At 43.4% G+C, this 12,682-nt stretch overlaps 1 protein-coding gene across 1 annotated transcript in view; it reads left to right on the forward strand.

Annotated features, from left to right (window-relative positions):
- The window catches only part of NFILZ (NFIL3 like basic leucine zipper), a 45,579-nt gene extending 35,776 nt beyond the window's left edge, over positions 1–9,803 (forward strand). The window contains exon 2 of the mRNA XM_020978157.2: positions 8,270–9,803. Coding sequence (XP_020833816.1) covers positions 8,287–9,138 — 852 coding nt within the window. The 5' untranslated portion in view covers positions 8,270–8,286 and the 3' untranslated portion in view covers positions 9,139–9,803. The remainder of the gene's footprint in view (positions 1–8,269) is intronic.
- The last annotated feature ends 2,879 nt before the right edge of the window (positions 9,804–12,682 follow it).

Consider the following 12,682-nt stretch of genomic DNA (forward strand, 5'->3'; position numbering starts at 1 on the left):
TACTTAGGTATTTCCAAACTGGCATGGTCTCCCACGCATTATGACATGATTCTCTGCCCCTAGACAATTTGAGATAACATTTATAGGAATTTTGAACAAAGAAAATATCATAATATATTAAAATACAGTAACATTCCTGAAGTGGCCACTTCCTTCCCGTACCACTTCCATTTAAAAGTTCCTTCCTGTAATTATGATCTTAACCTTGAGTTTAAGAGAGAAAACACTGTCTTTAGGTGGTCACGGGGCCAATCACTTCAGGGGTTAGGGAGGCAATGATCTTATCTAGACAAGAGTTAAGTGTAGTTATCATTCTTACTCTAGTTCAAAAGAAGACATTAATTTTTATCCTTTATACTTTCCTTAAGTGAAAAGTCTGAAAATTTTTAGGCTGGATAAAGAATAGTTCTTAATATTTCTAGTAAAATTTAAAAAGAAAACATTTTAAAATTGTTTCCAGAATCCCCTCTTTTGTGATTCTGCACAATTTAGAGCATTTTCTATATTTAGTAATTCAAGATCTCAATTTCGTACCTGCTAATCAATGCCAACTTGCATTACTCTTGTTGGCCCAACATTTAGAGTTTTTTGTTTTGCTTTAATACATCAAATGCAGCAAAACAGTAAGAGGACAAAGGCTATTCATTGTCAATGCTATAACAGTGGACCGAGTGACATAAGTAGAGATAAGTCAATATTCAAACATTCGATTCTTCATCCCTTTCCTCTCTAACAGTAACCAGAAGGCTATGCAGATCAACAAAGACATCTGGGATCAATTTAGTCCAATTTAAAGGCTAGTGGAACTTTGTCCTGCTAGTCAGCTGGCAGGAAGACATTCTGGTCCCTTTAGCCATAGCTATTACGGAAGACATACATATTCTGAAGCCGGTATACAGCCAAAACTCAATTAGTGTTAACAGTGAATCCTGTGAAGTGGTCATATGTATTTAAATTCACATTATAATTATGTAAAATATAGTCACTGGTTCCAGCTCAATGGAAATCTGCATTGCAAATTCAAATAATGCATCTATTTAATAGGATTCATCATCTGTACTAATTGGGACCTGACTGTATTGATTCTTTTGATGCATCTATCATTCTCATCTGGAGAGTATGCTCGCTATTTATTATTTGTTGAATCCAACAATTCTCATCAAGTGCCATAACTGCATCTGCATCTCAGAACTGTGCACACTGCTCCTGGATGTGGCTGTAAAGACCAGGAACTCCATAATTCTTTATTTAATACTAAATATCTGGCATTATTCCAGAAATACTCTGAGCTGACTAGGCTGCTGTGGGCAGTTGAGCTCCCACAAATCGGTCCCTGAGTCAGGGTCCAGGCTCCTTACCTGTTGTAGGCGGATGTTCTGTAACTGAGATCCTGCAGGTATAACACCATGGTCATAGGTCAGAAGGAATTTTTGACTTCTTGAACTGTACAACTAACGCTGATGAGTGAGATCACCATGTATGACCCATAGCTGGTCATTCAAGAAATTCTGGACCTCGGAGCATGCTCTGTGCCAGAGATGGGGAACCTGCTCTATCCTCTTGGAGTTTCTCAGTCTGTTAGACACTCTCAGCAAGGAGAGGAGAGTTCTCATGGAGTTTCACAGGGCATACCCACCCGGAGTTGATTCAAAAGGCTCCTGTCATAAAGACAATGGTTTTTCCAACTAGTGGTCTCTTTCTAGGTTTTTATGTACATCCCAGTCAAAACTGCAGATTTAGCTTTATTCAAAAATATTCAGCTAAAACTCGTTCCCATGCATTGATACTGGATGCAGAGGTGAATTCTCAGAATTTTTATTTTTCAGAATTCATTGATAGACTTCTCATTGCCTTTTAGTTGAGCTGTGGGTCTACACATCTTGTCAGTGTAAACAATCTCGAATTTCCTTTTTAATTCTCTTTTTTTCTGCTGCCTGAGTCTTGGAAATCACTGAACTACATTTCTCTTTATGTATTTTGACTCAGTATTTCACTTTCTACTGCTGTGATTTCTTGAATTGACAGTCAATTTCCCACTTCTTTGCTTTCAATTCATTTTTCAAATTCTTTTCAGCTGTAGTTCCCTTTTATTCTCTTGAATCTCTTTTGCAAATTAGCACAGTTTTCTTAGATCTGAGCTGAAACTTCAGTGTTTACGCTTTCCCATTTTGCCCCATCAAATGTTTCCAATTTAGTTTCTTACTTAAGAATTTGAAAACCCATGGTGTATTCTAGTTCCTTTTAGGTGATTTTGCTTCTAATTTGCTTATGCAACTAAATTTTAGCAAATCATTCAGGAAAGCCTGCTGTGGTCAGGTAAACCAAACCCTTAAGATGAAATTTTGCTTCCCCCCCTCCCCAAATTACTTGCCTTTTGATTTAAAATAAGCCTCATTCTTTCCAGACTAGAAAGGAGTTGAAAGGAAAATGACCTAGCAGCAGTTCTGAAGCAGGAGATCAGGCTGAGCCTCAAACTTCAAAGTATAAAATCACTTTTCTTTTTTTCTCTTCACTGTTTTTGAGTCACTGGAAGGAAAACTGTGAAACCAGCTTCAGTTCTGTTTATGTATTTGGTACCTCTTTTTTTTTTTTTTTACTGAACACATAATACCAACTCATAGAAAGCACAAGAAACAAATATTTCCGTTGCTATCAATATTCATTCACTCATTCACACATACAAAAATACATAGAATACACTTAATTTAAATTAAACAAGGCTCCTTCCCTTCACCAAATCATTTTGTTCAAAAATGTGAACATTTCATTTATTTCTCTAGTGGGCACAAGAGAAATGCTGGCTTCTCCAGAGACAGGGATGTTTTTACACTCTATGTTCCTCAGTCTGAGGTTCCTTCAACTTTTCCCAAGTTGGATACTCCTTACTGCACAGTGGAGGATCTATTTTCAAAGCTCCCTGACTGAGCAGCAGGAGCCTGAGTCTAACTCTACCTTTATGACAGAGAATCTGGTATTTTGAGGTGCTGTTGTCTTTCTGGGAAAAGCCTCATTTCCCGTTGCTGGAGATCCACATAGGTTAGCCACTCTCAGAAAGGTGGGTCCATTGACCAATTTTGGTCAAGCATTCCAAAATAAGTAGAAGGATCTCTGGAGTAAGAATAGAGGTCTCATGGGGTAAGGGTGATCTTTGTGGTCTTATGGTCACCAACTCCTTTTCTGTAGAGGGAAGGAGGGAAGGAGAGAGGGAGGAAGAAAGGAAGAAGGGATGAAGAGAGAGAGGGAGGAAGAGAAGAAGGAAGGGGGGAAGGAGAGAGGGGGGGAGGAGAGGGAGGGAGGAATGAAGAAAGAACGGAAATAGGAAGACAGGAAGGAGGGATCTATTAGCCCACTATGTGAAAGGCACTGTACTAAGCACTTTACAAATATTTACAAGCACTTTACAAATATTATCTCATTTGATCCTCACAACAACCCTAGGAGGCAAATGTTATTATTATCCCTATTTTACAATTGAGGAAACAGAAGCATAGAGTTTCACCAACTTGTTCAGTCATACAACTAGGAAGTTATCTGAGACTGGCTTTCAACTCAAATCTTCCTGGCATAAGACTCAGAGCTACAACCACAGTGCTATCTAGCTGCGGAGGAGCTATTGATTTTAAGATTAGTTACAGTGTTAGGCCTTTTTATCTTTAAACACAGGACAGATTGATAGACACTGAAACAACCCACAATAACATCGAAAAATACCAAGCAACACTTTTGGCCAGTAGGGAGTCTCTGGAGAGAGAACTAGGGGGGTTGTGAAATTCCAAGTAGTGAGGAACTGAACCACTGGCAATCTGCTCCCCAGGTCTGCTGTCCAATGCTAAGAAATAGGGAAAGAGAGCTTACCCATCACCTGGGCTCATAGGGGTAGGCACAACCTCTTTTGCCGACACCCTGGTGCTGACTGAAATCACGTTGGTCCCAAAGCAGTAGGTGATTTAAAGCTGCTCATGGATGGGACTGTATTGCCCTAATATAAGACTTACTATATATAACACACAAGGTGAGGTAGCCACCCATACAGACATGAATAGATATGCACAAATAACTCCTTACTGTGTCTGACAGACTTGACTTTTGCTCAAAATCAGAAATCAACAAGACTAGGATAGCTCCCCTTCAAAAATCTTCCTACAAGAGTTTAAAAGGGGGGCAGCTAGGTGGCACAGTGGATAGAGCACCAGCCCTGGATTCAGGAAGACCTGAGTTCAAATTCGGCCTCAGACACATAACACTTACTAGCTGTGTGACCCCTAGGCAAGTCACTTAACCCCATTGCCTACCTAAAAAAAAAAAAGTTTAAAAGGTCTCTCACCTCTATTTAGTTGGCTATGACAGCCTTTTTTTTATTTGAGAATGAGGCTTTTAAAATTTATTATTTTATTTTTTTCCCCAATTACATGTAAAAATAATTTTTAACATTCATTTTTTAAAATTTTGAGTTTCAAATTCTCTCCCTCTCTCCCTCCCTTTCCCCCTCATTGAGAAGGCAAGAAATTTCGTATAGGATTCAAGAGTAGGAAACCTGTGACTTTGAGGCCACATGTGGCTTTCTATGTCCTTGGATGTGGCCTTTTGATCGAGTATAAGTTTTACAGAACAAATCCATTTATTAAGGGGACTTGTTTTGTGAAGTTTGGATTCAGTCAAAGGGCTGCACTTGAGGACCTAGGGGGCCACATATGGCTTTGAGGCTGCAGGTTCCCCACCCGTGAATTAGGTTACACATGTGCAGTCATGCAAAACGTATTTCCATATTAATTATGTTGTAAAAGAAAACACAGAAAAAAAAACAAAACAAGAAAAATAAAGTAAAAAAAAAAGTATGCCATGATCTGCATCCAGACTCCATCAGTTCTTTCTCTGTAGGTGGATACCATTTTTCTTCGTAAGTCTTTGGAATTGTCTTGGATCATTGTAATGCTGAGAATAGCTAGGTCATTCACAATTGATCATCACACAATATTGCTGTTACTATGTACAACTGGTTGTGCTCATTTCACTTTGCATCAGTTCCTGTAAGTCTTTGCAGGTTTTTCTGAAATCTATCTGCTCATCATTTCTTGTAGCACAATAGTATTCCATCACCATCATATACCACAATTTGTTCAGCCATTCCCCAAATGATAGGCTTTAATTTCCAATTCATGATAATCTTTCAAAGAGAAGCAGTTCTAGGCTTCTGTCGGTTTCTACAAGGTGTCAGTATGTGAGTCACAACACTATTAAACTGTTGTAGGAAAAAAATAATGTAATTTGTGGTTTAGGCTTATATCTACCAGAAACGATTTTATTTTAAGATTAACCTAATTCCAAGTCATTTTTCACTTAGAGAGAGATGTCCAAATTGGCATGATCCTCCATGTTCCCTCACATGATTTTCTGCCCCAAGACAATCTGAGATAACACTTACAGGAATCTTGAACAAGGAAATGACAGTAACGTTCTAGAACAGTTGCCACTCAGTTCCTCTTTGGACCACTTCCTTGTAAGATTTTTTGCATCATGATCAATATCTTAACCTTGAATTTCCAAAAGAGAAAACATTTTTCTTAAGTGGGTCATGGGGTCAATCACTTCAGGGGTTAGGATGGAAATGATTTTATCTGGAAAAGAGTTAAGTTTGGTTATTACCCTTATTCTATTTCAAAGCATGGCCTCAACTTTTGTTCTTTCCACTTTCCTAGAGAGAAAAGTTTGGAAAAGGTTTTAGGCCAGATAAATCATATTTTTAAAATATTTCTAGAGAAACTAAGGAGCAGATTTTTTAAAAAAAATTTATTAATTGATTTTGATTTATCAACAATCACTTCCATAAGCTTTTGAGTTTTAAATTTTCTCCCCCTCCCTCCTCACCTTCCTCCCCAAGATGGCATGCAATCTGATATAGGCTCTACACATACATTCCTATTAAACATATTTTCACATTAGTCGTGTTGTAAGGAAGAATTAGAACCAATAGGAAGAATCACCAGAAGGAGGAAGCAAAACAAAACAGAAGAAAAAAAATAGCAAATAGTATGCTTCAATCTGCATTCAAATTCCATGGTTCTTTCTTTGGATGTGGATGGCATTTTCCATCATGAGACTTTCAGAGACGTCTTAGATCCTTGCATTGCTGAGAAGGGCTGTCTATCAACATCGGTCATCACACAGTGTTGCTTTTACTGGGTGCAGTGTTCTCCTGGTTCTGCTCACTTCACTCAGCATCAGTCCATCCAAGTCTTTCCAGGTTTTTCAGAAGTCTGCCTGTTCATCATTTCTTATAGCACAATAGTACCCCATTACATTCATATACCACAGCTTGCTCAGCCATTCCCCAGTTGATGGGCATTCCCTCAATTTCCAATTCTTTGCCACCACAAAAAGAGCTGCTATAAATATTTTTGTCCATATGGGTCCTTTTCCCATTTGTATGATCTCTTTGGGATATAGCCCTACAGGTGCTATTGCTGGATTAAAGGGTATGCACATTTTTATAGCCCTTTGGGCATAGTAAAAAAAAGAGATTTTTTAAAATATGCTTCACAGCACTAACATGTCATATTCCAAGCATTGGTGAACAGACATATGTCATAAAGCTTATTCCTGACCCTCTTCCCAATTATTTCCTCCTGAGGATTATTGGGAAAACTTTTCACCAATATTCTTCTTTCATTTTTTTTTTTGGCTAGGCAATGGGGTTAAGTGACTTGCCCAGGGTCACATAGCTAGTAAGTGTTATGTTTCTGAGCCCGGATTTGGACTCAGGTGCTCCTGAATCCAGGGCCGGTGCTCTATCCACTGCACCACCTAGCTGCCCCCAATATTCTTCTTTCAATGCCATATTTCATGTCCTACATAGTGTAACACCCCTAAATACCAACTGCAGGTATCTAAGACCTGTTAGGTTCATATTCTATTGCTCATGGGCTCCCATTTTCCTTCCAAATCTCAACTCCTAGAGAGGCAAAAAATCATATATCATAGTAATGCAAAAGGGCATTTGCTTAAAATAGAATCACAAGATAAATGACAAGATAAATACAAAAAACAATAGGCACTCTCACTATTCATTTCTCAAAAAACTCCTCCCAGACTCAAAGTGTGAAGAATCATGAGTCTATGTTGTCTTTGATCTACACTGCTAAATCAGCACATATGCAGTCTTAGCTAAAAGTAAAAAGGTATACCAGGGATGTGCCTATTGGATGGCATCTAGGTGTTAGAGTGGGTAAGGTGCTGGTCCTAATTAGGAAGACCTGAGTTCAAATCTAGACTTAGACACTTAGTAGCTGCACGATCCTGGGCAAGCCACAACCTCCATCTGCCTCAGATTCTTCTTGTATGAAATGGGGGTTATAATAGCACCTACTTTCCACGGTTGTTGTGAGGCTCCAAAGAGATGATATTTGTAAAGTGCTTAGCACAGCGTCTGGCACACAGTAGGTGCTTTCTGTTAGCTATCATCATCATTATTACTATCACTATCATCATTACTATTTACACTGAACGTACCAGAATTCCATGCCTTGGATACTATCATCTCCTACCCCACAGCAGTGAGTTCTCAGGTGTGCAACCATTATTTCCTGATACAGAAGGGGCAAAACTTCAGTGTGACCGCATCAAAGTTTGAAAGCCTAGTCCTGTCTGGATCACAGAGACAATTCAATCTCTGTCGCCCCAAACAGGAAGCGATGGAGCCTACGGAACAGTCCGTGGTTCAGGAACAGTTCCCTCTGTTCTCCTCCTTCTGTTCATGCCTACTTGACTCTTTCCAAAGTCCCTGCATCTCATCTGCTGCCACCCAGAAGCCCTTCAGAAACATTTATCACCACTGGTTTCTTTTCTTCCTATTCTGGCTCCCTTTTAGTTACTAGACAGAAAAAAAAATAGCCACCTCACAGTTCCTGACCTTATCAGCTGTGAAATGTATATTTCCCAAGCTATAACAAAACTCCATTATTTTTAAAATTTTAATTATTTATTTCTAGTTTTCAACATTCACTTCCATAAGATTTTGAGTTCTAAATTTTCTCCCCCTCCCATCCATTGTGCTATTTTTGTTTGTTTGTTTGTTTGTTTTCCCAGGGGGAAGCTGACAAAGTCTAGAGGAGGGGTTGATTAAAAGAGTTACCTGGTTGAACCCCTTGACTCATCCTGGGAAGGGTGGGGACCTTGAACCTGGGCAACAGGCTGGAGATTAGGGGCTGGGGCTGTGGTCCTACATCATAGTCAGGATCAACCTGGGCAACTGATTTTTCTTCTTCTCCCTCAGCTCCCTGGGTGGGAATCATGGATATGGGATTCCTGAGACTCATGGATTTGCCCCAGGGCAAGAACAAGGCCCTTCGGGGAAACCAGAGAAGTAGTTTTGTGCCCGCCACCCGACGCCAGCGAGAGTTCATGCCAGAAGAGAAGAAAGACACCACATATTGGGAGAAGAGGCGTAAGAACAATGAGGCAGCCAAGAGATCCCGGGAGAAGCGGCGCTTGAATGACGTGGCTGTGGAAGGACGGCTAGCCGCTCTCAAGGAGGAGAATGCCTCCCTCCGAGCTGAGCTGCTGGCTCTCAAGTTTCACTTTGGCTTGCTGGGCCCTGGCACCCCCCAGACCCTCCAGGCCTTGCTGTGGAGTTGCCCCTGGATGGCCTCCCAGGGGCCTGAGAGTAAACTAGCCCAACCAGATAGAGGACCCCTCAGGCCATGCAGCCCAGACCCCAAGGAGCTGGTCCAGAGGGATTACGGGAGCTCCCACGAGGTGGTGGGCCTGGGCTCCCCAGGGCTCTCTCATGAGCTATCAGTGCCCGACCCCAAAAGGCCAAACTCAGAGGGGTGCTCCCCAGCTTTCTTCAGCTACCACCTACCAGATGGGCACACCACCTACCTGCCTCTGCTGGAACCCGGTCCCAGGTGGGGGCCATCAGTGCCAACTGGGCAGGGAAAGAGCTCTGAGCACTGGGTCTTGGGCAACAACGATGGACTCTTGGTGGCAAAGTCTGGTTTTGCAGCACCCTCCTCCAGAACACCCTGCCCCCATCCTGGGGGCAGAGCCAAGACTACAACTCAATCCTCCCTGCCCCATAAACTTCGGATCAAATCCCGGGCCCTGGCAGACTGGGAGGACAGTCCTTCCAATTCCTTCTGAGATTCCTTGCCACCATAAGCGACAGAGCAGCAGGATAAGGGAGCTGAGAGCAAGGGGCATGGCAGAGAGGGAGGAGAAAAATAGAACGAGGAGGCAGAAATCTAGATGACTCCTATGGGTGTGCCAGGTTGCCAGAGCGAAAGGACACCCACCATATTTCTTCTTTCCACCATGAAGTTTCCCTGGGGCACAATAATTCAGCTCCTGCCCCAATACCAAGGCAATTAGTCTCTTTTCATTCAGATCTTCCTAGTAGATGGGCCCTCAAGTCCCAGCCCTGTCCTTGTGACCAATACCCCTCCAAAGGTGCTCTGTCTCATTAGGGTTGGCATCTCCAGGAAGAATCCAAAGTCTTAGGAAAAAAGCATAGTAGAGTAAGTGGAAAGAGCACTGATCTGGGAGTGAGCAGAGCCCCAGGTTCAAGTCCCAGTCCTATGCCACGTGACCACTTACCTCTCTAAACCTTCATTGCCTTCATCTGTAAAATGGGGATAATAAATAATACCTGTAATATCTTCCCCCACAGGATTATGGTAAAATCATTTGAGATGATAAGAGCCAAGCATTTTGCAAACTTCATAGAAGGTGTTTGACCTGGGAGTCTGTGAACTTGAAAAAATATATATTTTGATAACTGTGTTTCAATAGAATTTGCATCCTTCATATTTCCTCTGTATTTCATTTTATACATTTAAAAACCTGACTCTGTGAAGGGGTCCACAGGCTTGGCCAGCCTGCCAGAGGGGTTTGGAGCACAAGAAAGGTCAAACCCCCATGCTGAACAGAATGTCAGCTGCTCTTGTTAGAGAGGACTTGGGAGCCCAGAGAGGATCCTGGGCGCTGGAGAAGACTAGGGTCTAAGAGAGGGCCCAAAGAGATCTCCAGAGGAGTGAGGCTGCACCTGTCACCTCCTGGCAACCATGCTGATCTGCTCAAGGGAGGCAAATGCCAGATAACGACCCATGTGCCAAACGCTGAGTAATCTAGATAATTGTGGAGTGTAGACCCTTCCAACAGCCCTCCTCCCCCTTGGATTTCTCCCCTTTCTATATGCCTAGGGGCAGGTAGGATAGAGTGGACAGAGTGCTGGGTCTGGAGTCAGGAAGATCTGAGTTCTAGTCCAGTCTCAGACTTAGCTGTGTGACCCTGGGCAAGTCATTTACTATCTGTCTGCCTCAGTCTATAAAATGGGGATAATAATAGCATTTCCCTCCCAGGGTTGTTGTGAAGGTCAAATGAGATGGTAATTATAAAGCATTTAGCACAATGCTTGGCTGATACAGTAACATTCATATAGTGAGAACTATGTGAACGTAGTAACATTTGTAGAGTGAGAACTATATGAACATAGTGACGTTTGTATAGCGAGAACTATATAAATATTAGCTGCTCTGCTGCGACCATTATACCCCAGGGAGACATTCCATTAGCCTCTTGACCCTGCCTTCTTTCCAATCAGAGTAGACCCCTATCTTCCATAAGAGACCCCTCCCACTTCTTCCTAGGAGTCTGCTAAAGTCTTTCTCATCTTTCTCTGAATGTCCTCAAGTCCCATTCTTGCAAGAGCCTCTGGGCTCAGATGAGATTTCCCCTTGCCCTTCCCTCAAAATGTCCTCTGAAAACAAAGCTGGCCGGTTGGGAGAATGGGTTGTGTGTCTGTGTTGGGAGGTGAGGTAAGGTCCCCTGGGAGTTCCTAAAAATGGGTACATAAGGATTCATCCTGCTGAGTTTGCTCCTCTTCCCAGGGCTCTGACCTGCCTAGGTGGCACTGAGCTTCAAGTCAGGAAAACCTGAGTTCAAATCCAGCCTCAGACACTTGCTAGCTGTGTGACTCTGGGCAAGTCACTTAATCTCTGTCTGTCTCGGTTTGCCCTCTAAGGAAGCACAACCCCTATAACCAGCCGTGAGGAGACATACCACCTAGACCCTGCCTGCTGCCCTACGCTGGGACATTAGAAGTGGGAGAAAAAGCCACCACACAGTCTGTAGCTGTGGCCTGTATTCATGGGGGAAGGGATGCCTAGAAACCAAGAGAAAAATCATCAACAAAGATACAAAATCATCTGCTGCCTTTCACACCTCCCCCTGGCCGGGACCAGGGGAGCAGGGAGGTTCCTTCTGGCCCTAGACAGAACTACTGGGTCCGGACCTGGGAATTGGTCTTTGGAATGTCTTGGGGAGTTCCATGGCCATGCCAACCCTCAGAGCCTAGGAGCTGACAAACAATACCACCCCAGCTCAGGCCCCATGATCTAGAATGACAAATGGACTCCACCTTCCCAGGCTCCCAGCAGGCCTTCGCCCTTATAGTCCCCCCTCCTTCCTCCCCATCTCCCTTTGGGTTCTTCATTCTACCTTCACATTGTCCATTCTTCTCTAGACCCTCACTTTCCCCCTCCCGATCCTTCATTTCCCCATCTCCCTTCTCTGTGTCTCCTTTCCCTTCTGTTAGTGACTGACATTGCTCCCCTAGTGGCATTTCCTTTTAGAAATTAAGAACTAACCCAGAGCCAGATCTAGCCCTAGAGATTCTCCTTGACCCTGGCCCTGAATCTGGCCTACTACCTCCATCTCAGGTCCTGCCTGGGGTCCTGGGGGCAGTAACACCTCCAGATGCTGCTGCCTCTTCTCCACCCCTGTCTAGTGTAAGGTCCAGTCAATGGACCTTAAGGCAATCAGTTGTCATGAGGATCAAATGAGATCTTATTTGTGAAAGCGCTTAGCACAGTGTTCGGCACATAGGTGCTATATAAATGCTAGCAGCTATTAATTACGATTAATATTAATATTCCCATGCGCAAAGGAAGCAATATGGAGCAGCAGATAGATGGCCTGTTTAGAAGTCAGGAAGATCTGGGTTCAAGCTCTACTTCCTACAGGTATAAAATGTGGCCCTGGGCAAGTCATTTAACCATTCAATGCCTCTGGCAATCCTCTAGGACTCCAAGGTGCAGGCTAGTTTCTGTTCTGCATGGGAGAGGGTGTTTCTACACCAGGAGGCTGGACATGGGATAGGCCTTGAAGGACGAGGTAGGGTTTGAAGAGCCCACCCTACATAGCAAGGTTACTTTGGGTATGCTGTTAGCCCAAGCCCAGAGGCAGAATGGAGTCTGGCTGGAGAAAAGGGTGCCTGTAGGGAATTCGAGGGACATCAAGTTGGAGAATGAGGTAAGGGATAGATACTTGGGGTCTTAGAAACCAAACTTAGGAGTCCGGAGCTGCCCTGGCACGCCCCCCGCACCCCCCCCCCAGTCTGCCTGTGTGTGCTATTGTCAGATTCTCCCCAAGGGATGACAGTCAGCTTGGCCAGGAGTGAATAAAACAGGAAACCCCTCCCCCGCCCCTACAGGCCTAGAGGAGGTGGTTGGTGGGGTGGTGGGGGGAAGCTGTGAAATCACAGTGGAGCTGGGAAGGGGGTGTGGAGAGGGTGGAGTAGTGGGTAGGAGGACAGTGATGACAACATTTCTCAGAATTTACAATTGTGAGCTGGCCGGGGGAGGGAGTGACGTGGGTCTCTGAGGCCTGGGGCCCTTGTGGGTCCCCA

Source organism: Phascolarctos cinereus, unplaced genomic scaffold (assembly GCF_003287225.1).
Source record: "Phascolarctos cinereus isolate Bilbo 61053 unplaced genomic scaffold, phaCin_HiC Scaffold_4;HRSCAF=312, whole genome shotgun sequence".
NCBI lineage: Eukaryota > Metazoa > Chordata > Mammalia > Diprotodontia > Phascolarctidae > Phascolarctos > Phascolarctos cinereus.